At 36.5% G+C, this 20,816-nt stretch overlaps 1 protein-coding gene across 1 annotated transcript in view; it reads right to left on the reverse strand.

The window, feature by feature from the left end:
* LOC150091674 (uncharacterized) overlaps positions 1 to 20,816 on the reverse strand; it is a 133,718-nt gene that overhangs the window by 18,413 nt on the left and 94,489 nt on the right. The window contains exons 7-10 of the mRNA XM_090376298.1: positions 13,402 to 13,471; positions 13,114 to 13,227; positions 6,596 to 6,741; positions 4,871 to 4,921 (exon numbers count right to left, since the gene is read on the reverse strand). Of these exons, the coding sequence (XP_090232424.1) occupies positions 4,871 to 4,921; positions 6,596 to 6,741; positions 13,114 to 13,227; positions 13,402 to 13,471 (381 nt within the window). The remainder of the gene's footprint in view (positions 1 to 4,870; positions 4,922 to 6,595; positions 6,742 to 13,113; positions 13,228 to 13,401; positions 13,472 to 20,816) is intronic.

A 20,816-nucleotide genomic window follows, 5' to 3' on the forward strand; every position in this document is an offset into this window, starting at 1 on the left:
AGCAGTTATTAATCAGTCCAAACTAGAGTTTGAACAGGCTAAGAGTAGAAAACTTGCTTCTTGTCCTAATGGTAGCTGAGCATTCTGGTCTCTTGGCAAAGCTATTGGTTGCAACTTTTGCCCATCTCTGCTCCCACCTCTGTCCAAACCAGATGGTTCTGTTGTCACTTCAGCCAAGGATAAAGCTGACCTGCTAGCATCCCATATTTCTTCCAAATCATGTATTAATGATCTTGGTAAAACACCTCCCACCATTCCCAACATGCTCCATTCAATGCCTCCTGTGGTCTTCCGTCAAAAGGATGCCAGAAAGATTTTGACGAATCTTGATGCTAAGAAAGCTCCCGGTCCCGATGGTATTTCTCCACTTGTTCTCAAAATCTGTGCTCCTGAACTTACTCCTATTCTTTGCCGTGTTTTTCACTCTCTTATTTCAAAGGTGTTTTTCCTTCTGCTTGGAAATTTGCTCATATCCAGCCAGTTCCTAAAAAGGGTAACAAATCCCTCCCATCCAATTATCGTCCCATTGCAATTACTTCTACTCTTTCTAAAGTAATGGAGAAATCAATTAACCGCCAACTCTTAAACTATCTAGAAATCTTCTGTCTGAACAACGATCACCAGTATAGATTCCGTCAGTGTCGATCCACTGGTGATATTCTGGCTTATGTTACCCATTTATAGACTAATTCAATAGAAAGGTTCAGTGAAACACAAGTAGTTGCTCTTGACATCTCAAATGCTTTCAATCCTGTTTGGCATAATGGCCTTCTAAACAAGCTTCCATCTTATGGTTTGCCAACTGTTTTTAGTAATTGGTTATCCAGTTTTCTCTCTGATCGCTCACTGAGGGTGATGGTAGATGGCTCTCTGTCTTCTAACTGCTCCATTAATGCCGGTGTCCCCTAGGGTTCAGTTCTTTCCCCCACTCTTTTCCTCTTGTATATTAATGACCTTCTTCCATTGACTGGAAATCCTATCCATAGTTTTACCAATGATAGGACATTACATTCCACTTTCCATTTTGGGAAACCTTGCCCTGCTCAATCAGCTTCAACTTCTCGAATATCCACTACGAATTCCTTAAATACTGATCTCCAGTGGGGCAAAGAACTTACTTGATATCAATTCTTCTAAAACTCAGTTTTGTCTTATATCTCGCAAAAAGGATTCTGCTCCTATGTTCATCTTTGGTGACACTCCGATTTCTAGGCAAAATGGTATATCTCTTTTGGGGATTACCTTGACTTCTAATCTCTCTTGGCACAAGCACATTAGAAATATTGCTTCCTCTGCATCTAAAAAACTTGGTTTTCTCTTTCACTCTCGGCGTTTCTTTTCTTCCAAACAGCTGTTCACTTTGTACAAATCACAAATCTACCCCACCATGGAATTATGTCCCCACATCTGGCGTGGTGGCCCCAAAACCTCTCAGTCTTCTAGATTCCATTCAGAAGAGGGCGGTTAGGTTAATTAATGACTCCTCTCTGACAGAGTCTCTCCACTTGCTGTCTCATATACGTACTGTTTCTGCTATTGGAATGAGCAGAAGCCTGGAAAACAAGATGCAGGATATTTCAGAGACTGCTGGGAGTCATTGTGGTACAAGTAAACACATGTTGTGTTAGGGTAGCTAAGAAAAAGAACAGGTGCATGTATACTTGCATGTACACCAATACTAGGAGTTTGGTAAATAAATTTGATGAATTTGAGGTATTGCTCAAAGCATGAAAGGCAGATATTATTGGGATATCAGAGACACAGTGTCATACAGATATAAGGAATGCAGAACTGGAATTTGGGGAGTACAACGTCTACAGAAAGGATAGACAGGATAAGAAGGGAGGAGGTGTTATGCTATTAGTAAAGAAACACATAAAATCCAAGAAAGTGAAGCCAGTCGACATCGCTGGACAGTGCAGTGTCGAGTCAGTTTGGTGTGACATAAGCACTGGGAGATCAAAATTGAGAGTAGGAGTATGCTATAGGCCTAATGACTCTGATGAGTATAATAAGAAACTGTACAGGGAAATAGAGTGGGCCAGTAAATCAGAGAGTCTTATAATGGGGGATTTTAATTTCCCTGATATTGACTGGAATTTATGGGTTGGTAACTCACACACTAGTAAGGCTTTTGTGGATTTATTGGATGATTGTTTTCTACATCAGCATGTTCGGGAGGCAACTAGAGGGAGTAATACTCTTGATTTGATTATAAGTAGTGATTCTTCATGCATTAAGATCTGGAGATAGAGGAACCGCTAGGTGGCAGTGATCACAGTGTACTGAAGTGGGATTTACTCAAAGAGCTAACTACCATCAGAGCTAAAGGGAAGGGTTATTGCTTTCGCAAAGGCAACTACGATGGTCTGAGACAATATTTAAATTCTATACAGTGGGACCAACTGATGATGTTACCAACAGCAAATTCAAAATGGGAAGCATTTAAAGAATTAATCTTGGAAGCTACTAGGCTTTACATACCAACTAAGAAATATTGTTCAAGGTTTAGGTCTAAATAGATGTTAGATGAACTAATGAGACATATGACAGAGAAGTAAAATGCTTGGGATACATATAAATTAACACGTGACACAGAAGCCTATGACAGATATAAGTTGATCTGTAACCAAACTACAAAGGAGGTTAGGCAGGCGAAGGTCAGATTACGAGAAATCTTTGGCAAGGGATGCAAAGAAAAACGGCAAAGAGTTCTTTACTTATGTAAACTCTAGAAGGAAGGGGATGAATGAGATTGGTCCACTTGATATCGATTGTTTAACTGCAGATGATCCTGCTCAGGTAGCTAACAAACTAAATGAATATTTTGCATCAACATTCACACATGAGGAGTTATTCAGCGAGGGGAATGCCAGAGGTGTATTCAACTCTTTCAGTAAGCTAGATAATCTTGTAATAACTGAGAGTAAAGTGGAGGAGAAATTGTTGAAGATAAACACAAGAAAGGCACATGGGGTGGATGGGATCTATCCAGTTATATTAAAGGAGGCAGCAAAGGAAGTAAGCAAACCCTAAGCCATAATTATGACAGCTTCCTTGGACTCAGGGGAGATACCCATGGACTGGAGATGTGCAAATGTGACCCCAATTCACAAAGGAGGATCAAAGGCTGACAAGTAATTATAGACCTGTGAGTTTAACTTGTTATTTGGTTTTTAGAAGCATTAGCAACTAAGGCCATATTGCTCCGGGATATGCGGTGGTCATTTCCTGACCTTTGCGCATCCTCCGTATTTGGTGGTGACGGGCTCGAACCCCGGTCTAATCAAGAAGCGTGTGCTACGCACTACTGCTCCTTCCCACTTGGCTACAGAGGTGCCAGGAAAATTAATGGAGGCACTGGTTAAAGAAGCACTGCAGGATCATCTAGACAAGACTTCAGTTATAGCTCAGACACAGCATGGTTTCACTGCAAACATCACTGAAAGGGATCGACATGGTGGTCAAGGTGTTCTCGTCTGGGGAGGTGTTACAGGAAGGCGGTAGGTACTGTAACCAGTGCATGCTACTGTACTGAGATAATCCTTCCTCATGTGCATCTGTTCCGAGGTGCCATCAGCCCCAAGTTAGTGTTAATGGATGATATTGCCACACCCCGTCACACTGCAGCTATTGATATGCTTTTGGAAAGTGAGGACATTGTTCGTATGGATCGGCTTGCCCGTTCTGCTGATCTAAATCCCATTGAACACATATGGGACGCTCTGGGGAGATGCTCAGCGGCACATCCACACCCACCAGAAAATGTTCACTAGCCGAAGATGGGAATGACAGAGGAATGGACGATGTTAGCCAGAACTTATCAACAACACTGTTCTAAGTATGGACAGGCCTGCATCAACATTAGGGGTGGCCATATCTCACAATGAGGACTGCCTCTTTCCTTTGTTCCATCTTTGGCAGTGATGCATCTATATCATGGCAGCCAGTGCTACGTTGCCATTTTTGAATAAAATCCCTCTGTACCACTTTGTTTCCGTTGTTGTGTTGGTGTTGTTTCCTTCATCATTTCTGTACTGTGAAATTTGGAGGAGGTGCTGTCACCATCAGATATTTTTTGTGGTTTAAGCTTGGACCACTGGCCATTTTTCCCATAGCAATGAATGCCAAATGTACACTGATATTCTGGGCAATTCTTCACTTCCTACATTGTGGAAGAGCAGAATTCTGTTCCAGCATGTCAATGCACCACGTCATAATGTACGGACTGAGTGACTTTTTTTTTTTTTTTTTTTTTTTTTTTTTGAAGACATGAACATACAAAACTTTCACTAGCCATATCTTAATCCTAATGAACACTTTTGGGATGAACTGAAATGCTGGCTTTCGACTAGGCCAATATGCCCACAGAGTAGTTGAATTGCTCACCATGCTGAAGTTGGAATGGAACAAAATACTAGTTTCTTGTTATCAAAAACTGGTTCGAAGTCAACTGACATGTTAAATGTTGTATCAATAAAAGGGTCTTTGAACCATGCAGGTGTCCAGTTACTTCTGGCAATGTTGCATATTTATTTATTGCTTGATTCAATTTCATCTTCTGGAGCTAAATTTCAAGAATTTAAATATTATACCCAGATAGGACAACAATGGCCAAAAGGTGCAATCTCATCTGATTTTCAAAACTATTTTCATACTGCTATGAATTAAAACCGTGTACCATTAGTTGGATACATGGACCAGAGACAGCACAGCATATACTGGAAGATTGAAACAATTTGCACATTTAGCAAACACATTATTTGTGGTGTATTCGAACCAGTTCTGAAAAACATATGTACATATTCCTAAAACAGTTAAACAACTGTTAAAGTAAAATAAAATATAACAGTTCAAATAAATAGCTTACTTTGGATGATAACTTCATCCCTTCTCTACCTGACTTCTTTGACAATGTGCACTGAAACAGAAATAAATTTACTTCAGAATTCATGTAACAATCCTGCACTCTTATGTGTGTGCGTATACACGCACGCAAACAAGTTTTACTAACCATCCACTAGTGAATAATTACATTCTGCAATTTAAAAGTATAAGCAAAAGGTACACAACATATATGAGAATTGCAGATCTGTTTGCTTAGCACTACTGTGTTGAGACTGAAAGAAATAATTTTGGAATTGTTTATGAAAATATTTCAAAGCTTGCTGAGACAATCTTGAGTCCTTTGCACAACTAGTGCTTTTGAGAGTTGTTGGATTTATGAAATAAAAAAGATATTTTTTAATTATCTTTTTACACTTTAGTTCACAAATCCGACAATGAAAGCACTAGTTGCAAAGAATGCTCGTTATTTGTTTCAGTCTTAACACAGCATAGTGCTAAGTGAGTAGCCACACTCTGCAAATAGCTGGTTATATAAATACAATGCATGCCACTTACTGTGATCACTTTGGGACTCAACTTAATTGATAACAATAACTGACGAAACAGAAATACAGCTGTTCAGTATTGTTTATTAATGAAGAGCGGAAATTTGTGCACAAAAAGGCAAAATGAAAACAAACAAAAAATACTTGGATTTAACTGCCTACTATTTCTCTGAGAAAATCATCAATAAAAATGAAAGTCGTGTTTCTGGAAATCCATACAAACAATTAAAAACAAATAAAGAAAATATTAAAATCAACAATTAGAAAAGGGTTAATGCTCTACTGTAAAACAGTCAGTTTGGTAGGAGTACAGATACAGTACTTTCTTTCATGGAGTAACAACACTGACAACCATATGAATTGTACAAAGCAACAGCAGCAATAACAAGACACAAAATGTGCCAGAGTTCAAGAACTCAGGAAGTTATGCAATCATCTCCACTGCACATACATAAATCACAATAAGACAGAAAAAAAGTGGTAAAATAATCCAAAAATGCTGGTTACAATAAACTTAATTTTTTCTATGTATTACTATACATATGATGAGGACGTCATGAAAGCGATAGCATTATACAAATGATAACATTATCCATGATCACATAACTGGCACACAGTATTTTGGACAGTGGCACAGAGGAATAATAATATATTCTTCAGAATCAGGAGATTTCCTGAAGGAGTGCCCCTTTTAAAAATTCCTCAATCACAATAATCTCTTATTGATGTTTTATATTTTCCACAGACTTGTTTAATCTATCTTATCATGGCTTTACTGTCAAATGGACAGCATAAAACTCCCTTTAGTGTTTAGCCAAATTTCCAAAAAGAGCAGTAACCACTGCTCACAACTGAAGCTTCAGTGAAGTTTCTACGGCCTGCTCTCTCTTTACTCATGGCACAATTTTGTTCTGCATGTGCATGCTGCAGTATTTTTCATCAGTGTTATATTTGATAGTTTGTACTTTTTAGTTTATAACATGTAATCAGCTATTGTTCAAACTTTTTCTTTTTATTATTATTTAATGTAAATTATGCCCCATATCATGCTTTATAAAATTCTCATATCATTAATAACTACAAAACAGATATTTATTACTGTTAATTTATTTTAAAGGAAAAGACAATGAGAATAAGAACAATTGTTACCATATGAAAATGAAATTAAAAGAAACACAAAACAATTATCAATGCCAACTTACTTTAGCTGGAACAAGTGCCCTATAAATAGCACTGGCAGCAGGATTTCCCTTGGAAGCTGGAGTTACAATAACTGTGTGTGAATTGGAATTGCTTGATATGCTACACGAGCTGGCCAAACCTGCTCCAACTGCACATGAAGATATTACTGAAATAAACAGTATTAAAGACAACACTTGATCAACAAAAATAAACTTACCAATATTTTGCATACATGAAGTAAATACTTCAAGCAGTTAATCATTTGCTTCCAATAATTTCTTTTAGCAAAACTGCAATTTAAGTTTAAAACCTGACTTATCAACCTTAAATCATAAATAAGCCTATACGGGAACTCCCCAACTTACGGAAATCGACTTTACGTAAGTTTTTGCTGGCCAGTACAAACTTAAAAAAAATCGCGGAAACATACTTTGCATCCTATAGGAATAAATGGAAATATCGTGAAAATATCATAATGTGAACCCAATAAGTACATTGCGTTTTTTTTTTTTTAATTCGTTCCAAATCCTTGGAAGTTGAAAATTTTGCTATATTACTAAGCTATTTATCTCTCTAAAAGGTCAGATTTATAATGGAAATTGCACTACCCTTTCATCGTCATCATATGTTCCCATTATAAAAATCAATTTTGAATGTGATTGATTCAAATTTAAAAATTTTTCAATTTTGAAAATTTGAATCAATTTTTTCTAAAGCATGTTTCTGGAGGTCATGACCAAAAAACAATAAAAACAATTTGCACTTTCTGGTTTATTGGGCTTTTCTGTTAGTGCATCTAATTATAAACGGGTTGTAAACTCGATCTTATCGCATTTGCGATAATACTGATAACTGCAATTGTGAGGGTTTTTACGCTATTATGGTGAAATGTGTTCCCCTTCACTGAAATCTTCAATTATAAAAAAAAAAAAAAAAAAAAAAAAAAAAAATTGTTTTTTTTTTTTTTTTTTTCAGAAACTTCTCTTCATTCCTATTTACATATTACAATGATGAAGGAAAAGGGACCAATGGAAAGTGCAAGTGCTGGCAGTGCCAGGAAATGAGACAAAATTGATTTAGAAATGAAGATGAAAATGATTACGAAGCGAAGCAGGACACAGTTTGTCATCTATTGCAAGGGAATTAGGTCTCACTGCCTCAACGGTGAATACCATTTTAAAGGACAGTGCGCATATAAAAGAACATGTCAAAGGATCAACACACTTTTTTTTTTGGTAGTTGGTGCATAGGCTTCTGTGGTCATAATGCACCTCCCAAGGTTTTTGCAGTACTTTGATCCAAGCCCGAGGCGGGAATCGAACCTGCGACCTTTGGATTGCCAGGCAGGCACTTGACCCACCCGGCTAGCCCGGTCGGCGATCAATGCACTTAAAGCCGATCACAAAACAGCATTCAGGTGCTATATTGAAAATGGAACAGCTGCTAATAATATGGATGGAAAATCAGATTCAGAAGCAAGTGCCAATGAGTCCAATGGGCATTCAAGCAAAAGGAACAAGTATTTATAAAGATATTAAGGCTAAGTATGGCAAACCCCAAGCCAAGTTCGTGGCAAGCAACGGGTGGTTTAATAGGTTCAAGCATCGCGCTGGTTTCCACAATGTTAAAGGATGCGGAGAAGTCGCCAGTGCCAATTCAGAGAAATTTTGTGGTGTTGGAAAAAATTATTGATGAAGGCAGCTATTCAATGCAGCAAATTTTTAACGTTGATGAGACTGCTCTGTATTGGAAAAAAATGCCAGATCAAATACATTGCCAAAGAGGAAAATACAATGTCAGGTTTCAAGGCATCAAAAGATAGGGCCACACTTTTGCTTGGGACTAATGCAGCGGGAGATTACAGATTAAAACCACTGCTTCTGTGTACCATTCTGGAAATCCTCGTGCATTTAAGGGTATCAATAAAGCTACCTTACCCGTGCATTTCCGATCGAACCAGAGAGCATTGATAACAATATCTCTTTGAGGATTGGTTTAAATGCCGCTTCATTCCAGAGGTTTAAAATTATTGTAAAGACAATTATGTTCCTTTCGACATTTTGCTTCTATTAGATAATGCTCCTGGACCTCCTACACATCTAGATGATTTCAACTGGAACGTGAGAGTCATATTTCTACCACCAAACACAACTTCACTCATCCAACCTATGGATCAGGGTGTTATTTCGAATTTAAAAGCATACTATTTATGCACATTTGCTCAGGCATTGTCTGTAGTAGGCAGTAAGAAAAATTTTACGTTAAGAGACTTTTGGAAATCTTGCAATATTTACCACACCATCTTAAACATTAATAAGGTTTGGGCAGAATTACTAAAAGTTGTTTGAATGGTGCATGGAAGAAAATATGACCACGGCACGTAAAAGGCTTCGAAGGGTTTGAAAAAGACAAATCATATGAAAAGGTTACGGATAAGATTGTAAAGGTTGCAGAGCTACTTCAGTTGGAAGTTGATGCCAAAGACGTGGAGGAGTTAATGGAGGAAGAAGAGAAGGAATTATCTAACGAAGAACTTATTGACTTGCAGGCAGCGATAGTGAAAGAAGAAAATGCTGACGAGCTCAAGAGGAACCAAATGAGGAGCCAAGACGCTTCATCACCAGAGAGATGGCAATGGCATTTCGTGAAATTGCATCGGCTGTGGCGAGGTTTGAGAAGGTAGATCCTGACAGCGAATGATTCCTAAAAGTTAACAGAGGGTTGAATGATATGCTTACTTTCTACAAAGAAATCTACGATAAAAAGAAAAAGGCCACCGTCCAGTCATCCATTAATATGTTCTTTCATAAGGTTGAGTGGCCAACCTCTTCTAAACCTCCACAGCGGCGTACTTATCAGCTGAAGACATCGATTCTGGCAACGATGCTTGAGAGGTAAAACTTACTAATGTTATTCCTGTCTCCTCTCTATTTGTAATTTTACAATTTTGAAATTTTTTAAATGCATGCTTTTGTAATTTTTCCTGCACGAAATAAAAAAATTGAATAAATACAATAAATAATTCTATTCACATGTTTGTCGAACATTTCTTTTTTAATTCAATCAATTCAGCCAGCACAGTTGTGAGTGCTGCACAAGCATGGGGGAAATTCCAACTTGTGTAGCATTCCGATGAATGCAACCCTTATGTAAATCAGGGAATTCCTGTATATGGTTGAAAAAATATATTTAATAAAGAGCACATTCATATCAATGAAATCTGTGTTATTTACAGATTAAAAATAGGGAGAAATATATATCAAATCCTTTGTATTAAAACCTATAGTACTTATTATCATGCATGTACTGAAGGTTGAGAAGATGTAAGAAGATAGTTTATGATATTACACTTCAATTTCCATAGATTTTTTTTAGGAAACATGTATGAAGGGAGGTTGTTCCAGAAATTGAAGTTGAGAGAATAAACGAGGAAAAGAAAAGTTGGTTCTGCGAGTTTGAAAATTGGAGAGTAAAAGGATGCTGACTGGTTGCGGCACATGCTTGGACTGGTTTGGAAGAGAGAGCGGGAATTATAGAAGCCAATTCAGAAGAATTGCCCATAGAAGTATCTATAGAAAAGGCATACATCAGAAACAGAATGTCTATGCAACATGGAGTAGAGAGACTTTGTTAGAGAGGGTCATTAATTAATCTACCTGCCCTCTTTTGAATGGAATCAAGCCTGAGAAAGGTTTTGGGGTCACCGCCTCAGATGTAGGAACAATATTCCATGCCAAGGCAGATTTGTACAAAGTGATCAGCTGTTTGGAAGAGTAGTAATGCTGAGAACCCAATTTTTTAGATGCAGAGGAAGCAATATTTGTGACGTGCTTATGCCAAGAGAGAGAGATTAGAAGTTAGGGTAATCCCTAATAGACACATATGTAATCTTGTCTAAAAATCTGAGTGTCGTTGAAGATAAGCAGAGGAATCCTTTTTGCAAGATATAAGATAGGACTGAGTTTTAAAAAGGATTGAAAACAACTAAGTTATCTTGCTCCACTGGAGATCAGCATTTAAGAAATTGGTAGTGGATATTTGAGAAGTTGAAGCTTTTTGTACAGGGCAAGGTTTCTCAAACTAGAAGGTGAAATGCAATGCTATATCAGCAAAACTGTGGATCGGGATTGCCAGTCAAAGGAAGGTCATTAATATACCAAAAGGAAAAGAGTGGGAGAAAGAACTGAACCTTGGGGAACACCAGCACTACTAGAGAAGTTAGGAGACAAAGAGCTGTCTACCATCACCCACAGTAAGCAGTCAAAGAAAAAATTGGCTATCCAATTGCAAAAAAACAGTTGGCAAACCATAAAGATATAGTAATGGCCATACAGTGAAAGGAAGCAACAGGCTTTTGCGACACTGGCTGGGGGGGGGGAGTAGATATTTTGCTTCCTTCCTCACGCAATAATGTCTTCCTCTATCCAGTTGACTTGAATTTATTGAAAGTCAACTGGATGGAGAGATTATTGTCTACAGAAATTATGTCAACCTAACTACCTGTGAAGGCAACCTGTTCCAGCAATCAATGACTCACTGGCTAAAAGAAAACTTCCTACAATCTAGTCTAAACCTCTTTCCCTGTAATTTGAATTTATGCCCACGAGTTCTGGAATTCTATATAACAGTGAATATTCTGCCTTCATTCATTTTACTAAGCCCTCTCAGAGCCTTATAAAACTCAATCAGGTCATCATGAGTTTCACCAAACCTTTTCCATTGAATTTGTCCGTGGATGGGTAACATAAGCCATTATACCACCAGTGGATCAACACTGACAGAATCCATGCTGGTGATCATCCATCAGATGGACGGTCTCTAGATAGTTTAGGAGTTGGCAGTTAATAGATTTCTCCATTACTTTAAAAAAACAAGAAGCAAGTGCAATGGGATGATAACTGAATTTGAGAGATTCGTCACCCTTTTTAGGAACTGCCTGGATATGCCTGCAAATTTCCAAGCAGAAGGGAAAACAATGGTGGAATAAGAAAGTATAAAGAGGAGACACAGAACTGGAGCAAGTTCTGGAGCACAGGTTTTGAGAACAAGTGGAAAACTACCATCAAGACCTTGTGCATCCTTGGAATCAAGACTTGCAAATTCTTCTGACATCCTTTTGATGGAAGACCACAGACTTGTTTGAGGCACTGAATAGAATTTACTGGAAATGGTAGGGTGTTTTACCAAGGTCATCAATACATGAGTTAGAAAAAAAAGTGGATGCTAGCAGATCAGTTTTACCTTAAGCTGCAGTGGCAAAGGAACCATCCTGTTTTGATAGAATTGAGATTAGAGGGGGGTGGGGGGGGCAAAGTTGCAGCCAACAGCTCTGGCAAAACACCAGAATGTTCGACTATCATTTGGACAAAAAAGCATATTTTCTACTCTTAGTCTGTTCAAAATTTAGTCTGGACTCATTAATAACTGTTTTATAATTGTGGCAAGTATTGGTGCAGGCAGAAAATGAACCTGGAAATTAGGATGCAAGCTATTTGCAATATGCAACATTCTTATCTGGAACAGTCTTAGCACATTTATTGGAAAACCATGGTTTAGATCAGTGGTTTTCAACCGGAGTGCAGCAACAACATTCCAGGGGTGCCACGTAATTTGGGTTTAAGTTACTTAAACTTATTATTTTTTAATATATATGTTTATTTCATTATAAAAAGGTGTACAGTATCTGTTTAATTTTGTGGTCATCTATAATTGATGTTTACTTAGTACCCCTATATAAAGAATAAAATTATATATATATATATATACAGAGAGAGAGAGAGAGAGAGAGAGAGAGAGAGAGAGAGAGAGAGAGAGAGAGAGAGAGAGAGAGAGAGAGAAAATTGAGTAGGGGTGCTGCAAAATAAAATAAATTATTTAGGGGTGCCGTTATTAAAAAAAGGTTGAAGGTTGAAAACCACTGGTTTAGATAAGGGATAAGATTTTAAGATGGATTGTGGAATAAAGGATTTAATCCCTACAAGAATAATTTCACTAACAAAATCATAACAAATGCTGACATCAGAAGATGTAAAACAGCAATCCAACCAAGGAAAGAAATCTTGCAGATCCTTCCATTTTGCATTCTTGTAATGCCAAACAACACGAGGTTGAGAAAGGCTCCATTGGAGAAGAGACCATCACCAAGTTGTGATCTGAGGCGTGTAGAGGATCACACACCTCAATCATATACTTGGAAGGGTTGTCTGTGCGAAAAAAATCAAGCGTGTTGGCTGTGTGATTAGGATTGTCTCGTATTCTGGTAGGTAAATCAACGATATCTGCAAGGTCATTAGTAATTGCAAAAGCCTTAGCATCGCGGCTAGCTGGTTCCATGCAACTAGAAAAATGGAAGCTAGGTGGAGTTGTGAACGTTAAAATCACCAAGAAAAATTCTCACTGTTAGGAAAGTTGGAGTGGAGAAAGTCAAAGAGTCTTATGAATATACAGCTTTTCTGTATATTCATAAGTCTAGTAAAGCATACTATCGTTATTATTTACTTTAAAAAATAAATTTTAATAAGCCCAAATAGATTATTACCTGAAGGACTTTTACTACGATTTTCTGTAGTTGTATCAGTTTTTGCAGGCCTTTTGATCAAGTGTATCTTTTTCCCAACACCAGAACCAGGTACTTTAACAGCACGTGGTTTCTCTAAGGTAAAAAAAAAAATAATAAATAAATAAATAAATAACAATAAACATACATAAATAAAGAAATATATATGGATCATAAACACAGTATTTAATAAGAAAAAATTGGCACATCAAAAAATTTCCAAATCTAATGTGCAGAAAGTGGTGGGGTGAAAGTTTGGATGCTACTTACCCCAAACTCCTCCATTAAGTGAAGGGGGTGGAGTTGCAAACTCTTCGGTCACATCACCTTGTAGAGAAGGCTGGTATAGGAAAAGATAAAATTAAGAACAAAATTTATTTTAAAACTATATATTTGGAACATACTAATTATAAAAACTGAGAGATAGGATTTTAATTTACATTACTGTTGCAATTTGCATGCATCATTTAAGGCAGAATAGGCGATGCATGTTGCACAAAACAAGTCAGCATAGGTGTTTTCTTTTTATATATATACAGTAGGCCCTCAATTTAATGGACTAATTGGGGAAAGGGGTGTCCGCTATTGCCAAAAGTAAGTTAAATCGAATGTATTTTAAAAACATATATTAACAACGAACTTACAATGTACAGGATGTATTAAAATGTTATTATAACGTATAAGTATGAATAAAATATTATTATAATGTACATTGAGTAATTTATATATGCCGCTAAAAACATCTGTTAAAATATAAAAATAAATTTACGACAAGAACCAAACTTTATTTCAATTAAACACGTCAAAAACTATACAATGTAACTAGTGGAGTGTTTCCACCACTTTTTATTTTTTTTTATTTTTTTCCTCTTAAAACAAAGTTGCTCACACAAAGTTGTTTTCAATGTGAACATTAGTTTTTTCATTTAAATCCATTTTAGAAGGAAAAAAATACTTTAAAATTCTTCAACTCCATTGAATAAAAAACATACAAAAAAAAACATTAAAAAAAGAAACATAGCATTTAATATTAACTTAATTGAAAGAATCACAATTTTCAGAGTCAGAAACAACTGTTATGTGGAGGGAGAGGTGTTAATTCCTTGCTGGTAGAGGGTTCTGGTGAAACAAGTCCAATTGATAAAGTGGTCTTGAAGAAATCATCAAGCTTCAGTTGCCTTACACCTTGGTGCTGCTTCCTTATTACTGTAGATCAAAATTCTCTAAAATAACAACAAGGAAGCACATCAGGGTCTGATGATGATTCAATATAATATAATATAATATATAATGTAAATTAAGATGCAACTGATTCTTCATCTTTTTCATCATCATCCTCTTGTTCTTCATGAAGAATATTTTCCGCAATCTCTCCCTCAGAAAAAATTTGATAGCCCGGATCACCTTCATCATTTTCGAGCCACTGTTTCACATCATTTTCATCAGTTGTATTTTTGTTGCCAGCCCTCAGAAGAGCCTGAAAATTAGACACCTCAACTCCCTCAAAGTCCATTTCAGGTTCTATGTCGTACAACAACTTCTTCCAAGAACTGGCCAAAGTAGTTGTTGTTATTTGGTTTTTAGGAGAATTAGCAACTAAAGCCATATTGCTCCGGGGATATGCAGTGGTCATTCCCTGACCTTTCCGCATCCTCCGTATTTGGTGGCTCACGGCCTAGAACCCCGGTCTAATCAAGAAGCATGTGCTACGCACTGCTGCTCCCGCCCGGCCAAAGTAGTAATCTTCATATCTTTCCACGCAGCTGCTAAGTTGAAGATAGCAGATCTGATGTTGTATGCATGTAAATTTTGTAGTGTCCTGGTGCCTCTTGTATCTTCTTTTGCATCTTCTGTTTCTTCCAAAACAATTGTCACTTCTTCCAAAAACTTCATCTTATACAACCTCTTACATGACAATTACACCCTAATCCATCAGCGAAGCAGTATTAGGAGGCAGAAAAATACATTTAATTCTTCCATCCCGGCTAACTAACTCTCAGCATTAGCAGGTGCATTATCTAGCAGTAAAACAGCCTTTATTTAATGAGAAGGAATTTTCAGTTTTCCATTTTATTCCTGATGTGCAACGCTATCAGACATCTGTCTGATAGTGTTGCACATCAGGAATAAAATGGTTAAAGAACCAGCCACAGAAAATATTCACTGTAAACCAGGCATTTTTTGAGTGGCAATATATCACCGGTAACTGATTCATTAAATCCTTTAAAGCATGAGGTTTTTTTGATTTATCAACTACCATAGGCTTATAAAAAAGGTTTGAAATTTTTCCTTTAGGACAGAAATTTTTTGTCCATTAAATCGAGGGCCTACTGTACATATATTCTCGCTTATACTCAGTCATGAACACCAGGTCAGAGGAATTTAAAATAAATCAGGAATACAACAGTTAATTGCATTTTGGCAATCATGTGGGCTCGAAGCGCCTTTTTTCTTAAAAGTAACTTTTTTTAGTTATTATAATGTATTCAAGACTAGATTCAATTTTCTAGTTGTTCTAGTTTTCTAGTTCACAATGACCAAAGAGGTGAGCCTCTTGAAAGGAGCATAGAGTATCAACCTCTTGAAAGGAGCATAGAGTTGCAAAAGTGTTGGCAAGAGACTGTCATTTGATCCTTAGAACGATGGCTGATGAGTTGGATATTAAGGAGTTAATTTGTCAAATTCTGCATGAACATTTAGGGAAAAGGAAGGTCTATACAAAATTTGTGCACAGCCTCACAGATAAGCAGAAGCAACAAAGTGGATCATCATGTGAAGACTTCATTGAGCCAATCCAAATTCCCTTGACTTGACTGTCATTGAAGAAGACTGTTGGGTGCTTCAGTAGACTTCAAATTAGTTTACAGAAGTCCAAGATCAAGATGATGCTGATCAAGTTTTCAACAAATAGGGTGCAATGCACAAGGAATTTGTACCCGAAGGGAAAAGAAGAGAGTCAATGTTGTATTCTATGTACAAGAGCTTCAGAGACTATTGAAATGTAGCTGGTTCTTGTGCACAACAATGTCCCCATCCAATTTGTACATGCTGCGAAGACATTTCTGATGAAACATGGCAATGTATAGGTCAACCACAAATGCTCTACTCTCCCAATATAGCACCGGCAAATGTCTTACTGTTTCCCAAGGTGAAAACTGCCCTCAAAGGAAAGATATTTCACGATGCTGAAAACAAAGAAACCCATAACCAACAACCTGAACCATCTCTTTGGATGTCATCCTGACCCTTTTCAGAAACCTTTTTTAGAATCATGTAATAAGTGTAGTCAATCAGGTAGTGATTAATTTCAATAAAAATAAAATCATTTTTGAGATCCTTCACTTTTTGTTCTTTTTATTGCACCAATCTGGGAAATTTATTGTGATGCCTTGTATATACTTTCTATTCCTTGGTTGGAATACTGTTTTAAATTTTCTGATTTTAATATTTGCTCAGATTGTGTCAAGCAAAGTTGCTGCATGGATAAAATCCTTTATTCACCATTCCACTCAAAACTCTTGTCCTTTATTTAAACCATGGTTTTCCAGAAAATATGCCAAGGCTCCTCAAGACAAGAACATAGCACATCAATGACTGTATCCAAATCTCCAGCTTCATTTTCTGCCTACACTAAAGCTCACAACTGTTGTAAAAAAAAAAAAAAAGTTATTAATCAATTCAAACTAGAGTTCAAACAAAGAGCAGGAAACTTGCTTCTTATCCAAATAGTATTTAAGCCTTCTGGTTTCTTGCCAAAGCTATTATCTGCAGCTTCCATCTATCTACTTCCACCTTTATTACATCCCAATGCTTTTACTGCACCCTCACCTAAAGAGCTGGCCTATCAGCATCCTTCTACCACACTGAAAAAATATCATTAAATGCCTTCCTTGGTTTTCCAACAGAAAGATAGTAAAAATAAAAATATACATAGTTATCTATGCATAATTTTATTCTAATAAAAACTTAACCTTTTATATCCGGAGACCACATATTACAATGGGATTTATGGCCTTGGTATGCCCAACTCATTTGTTGTATTATTCAATCATCTACAACTAAAGTTTCTAAATTCCCAACATTTTTTAATCTTCTGAAACCGGGAACGAGAAATTGCAGTTTCCGAGAATTCCCAAAATTGTTATTTTATTGATTAAATATTTGCTATCTTTTTGATAAGAATTTTTGTCCTTATTCTAGTCATAAAACACTATAATAATGAACTGTACATTGGTGTATAAGTAAAAAAACTAAAATTTATGAAGAATTAGATATTAAAAAATGTGACTCATGGTTTTATGAATGTAAACAGAAAATTTTATTACATTGATACAGATAGGCAACGTTTATTTGAAAGCACTAAGTTTGAGATTAGCATAAAAGAAATCCCAAGTAAACACTAATACTGAAACAAAACAAATAACAAGGAAAACTAATATTAGCATTTAACGTGTACAATTATTGTTAAAATGAAATTTTAAAAACACAGTGCATTAACTGCTTCATTGGAAAGCCTGGATCTTTGCTTAGTTACAAATAAGCCTGAAGTAGAAAAAATTGCTTTCATTTTGGGTTGAAGTAGGTCTAATTGTTAGAAGTGCATCTAATAAAATTTTCAGATTCAGTGTCAGTATACATATCGCTTCATATAAATTCATCTCACTTCTTAACAATGAAAATACCTTATTGATTGGACTGGCTCTGGTTTTGCTGTTGAAATGGATATATCACTAACTTCCTAATTCTATCTGCTTCTAATTCCCCGGGTTCTGAATTTTCCATTTCTTTCTTTGTATTATTTTCTCTTTCAGACTCTTCTATTGAAGTACACTTTTCTTTTAAAATTCGTTCCATTATAAATTATGCAGACTGCGTAATTTCATTTTTATGGGTACACCTTGTTACCGTGTTGTGGGCATAGCCAAATTCACAACGGATTCAAGTAAAAGTGTGGGTTTTTTTAATAGACTTTCATTATTGGCTAAGGAAAAATGGTTAAGGTTAAGGTTAGGTAAAAATGGTTAAGGTTAGGTAAAAAAACATTACCATATCCAGCCACAATGCAGAAAGGGGATCAGATCTGGAGTAAAATTATTTCAGTAAAGCTTTAAACATCAAAGAATGTTGTACAAATTGCAGTAGTGTGGCATTAGAGAGATTCCTTTTCATGGGATGGCTGAGTGGAAGAAAACAGAGGGTGGTTATAAATGGGCACTGTTCTCATTCTTGGACTAATGTTATAAGTGGAACCCTTTAAGGTGCACTGCAGTGCCCTCTCACTGCCTTCATCAGTATCATTAATAAACGATACTGATGAAGACATATCAAGCTTGTTATACAACTCTGCAGTTGATACAAAGGCTGGAAGAGTGATTAATTACAGGAATCAAGGCATTTTACTGCAGCAAGACCTAGAAAATTTAGGCAGATAGGACAAAAAGTGACAACTGAAATTTAACACTGATAAATGCAAAGTACTGCACATGGGCAGCAGCAATTGCAGAATAACATACCAATTGAGTGGTACCACACCACCTTGAGTGTGTGTGTGGAGTATAAAGGAGACTGTGGCGTAACTGTACAGTCCAGCAAAAATTCACTGAGCAGTGCAGACAGGTTGCTGGAACAGTTCATGGTCTGGACGCTTCATTTTAAAAAATTATGTATCTTCTGGAATTGGTACAAAGAGGAATAAGATTAGTCAAGGCCCCAAAGAGTACCTTCAGTTCTACAAATTGCAGCACTTGGAAAGTAGGCATTTGAGGCAACCTGAAGTGTTAAAGGCTTTAAATGGACTGAGTAATCTAAATGCTGATGGCATCCTTCCTCTTGCTCAGAACAACACATAAGTGGACATAAATTTTAATTGAGGAAGGATGCTTGCAGGACAGATGTGTCGAAATTTGTTCCTCAGTTGGTGGGTAAATAAATCTGAATAAATTAATGGTGGTATAGACAGACGAGATAAGTAGAATGTGTGTTTTTTGCCAATATATATATATGCTTGCTTCCTTGGTTTATGATACTAAAAATGTATCATACACAATATCCCAGGAACCAGAGTAATGCAATCCAAGTGGCCAACATGCCAACAACAATTCTCTCCCCAAAAAAAAAGAAAAAAAAATACAGTAAGACCCCCATATCTGCAGGGGATGCGTTCCAAGACCTACCATGGATGGCCAAAACCGTGGATATAAGCAAACACCTGCTGACCCCATATATAACGTGATTTTCTTGTACATACATACATACGTATAATAAAGTTTATTTGATAAATTAAACACACAGTAAGACATTACCAACATTAAATGTGTTAATAATAAAGTACAGCAGACTCTCGATTTACTGGGATTGGATTAACTGGGACACTTCAAGGCTCCAAATTAAAAAAAAAAAAAAAAAATCATAAAATTCAAGTAATAACTAGAATAGGTATAAACATTTACTTATTTTGCAAGTCGTAAATAAGCGACAAGAACCAGTGTTATAAGTCACCATTGGGAGATTAGTGTACCTATTATCTTGCAATCCCCACTGTCTTCACACCTACCAATAAAAAAAAAACAAAAAAAAAACCCAAAATGTTTAGTTTCATTTAGTGTCGCATCGATTGTTGTGTTCAGTCCCACCGCAAAAGGACAAATTTTGTTTTTTTGTTATTTACATCGGGGATGTTGGAATTTATATATATTTTTAATAGTAACTATATATATATATATATATATATATATATTTTTTTTTTTTGTTTATAAATCGCGAAAATTATGGGCAAATGCAAGAGTTGTGCTTTCAAATTAAACAAAAACTTGAAATTATTCAAAAGTTTGAAAATGGTGCGTCCGTTAAATTTCTAAAGAACCATTATAATGTTGGTGACCAAACAATACGCAACATTGCAAAAAATAAAGGGAAGCGATTCGATTTAAAATCGATGCCGTAAAAAATAAAGTGAAGCGTCGTATTGGATGCGAGTAGTACGTGTTAAGTTTTTTCATTTTTTCCCCCCCATGGTTAACCGAATCAGCGGATACAGGAGCACAACTGTATAGAGGTTTCAGGCACCTAGTGAACAAAATCCATGATAATTCATCATGTACTGTAAGTACATGATGCATTATTGGGTAAAGTAAATGCTTATGTACTGGAGCAGACTTGCCAGTTGGTACTTGCTTCTCAAGTATTGCAAATGAGAATTGCTTTTGAACAAGTTTACCTATGCAGAACACTACCGATGAGAATAATATTTACCCAATTTCCAAAAATGTTAAGGCCATCTCTCCAAATATCAGCCTGAGTACAGAGTGGTTATCAGCACAAAGTGAGCTGAGAACTTCATTGGCAGCCTGTATAATTGTTGCTTCCCTCAAAGCTGATACATTTTCTGAAAAATATTCAGGGATAACTACAATGCAGCTATAACAAAAGAGATCTCGTCTATTTCACATGGATCACTCTCAGTGATTCTATTTATCAAATGTCCAAAAGGCATAGCCTTTAGGACATTTGATAAATAGCGAGTTGTTATGCAAATTGAAGCAACTACAGGTGAACTACGCTGTGTGTGCGGGCTGGGACATGGTATAAAAAACACCTGATACTGAGCTCCATTAATTAGTTTTACTCTTGTTCTTCAGATGAGAAAGGCAGTGGATTTAAACGAGTTTCACAAAGGCCAAATTGTA

This window comes from Mastigoproctus giganteus, chromosome 1 (genome assembly GCF_048544385.1).
Source record: "Mastigoproctus giganteus isolate SK-2022 chromosome 1, ASM4854438v1, whole genome shotgun sequence".
Classification (NCBI taxonomy): Eukaryota; Metazoa; Arthropoda; class Arachnida; order Uropygi; family Thelyphonidae; genus Mastigoproctus; species Mastigoproctus giganteus.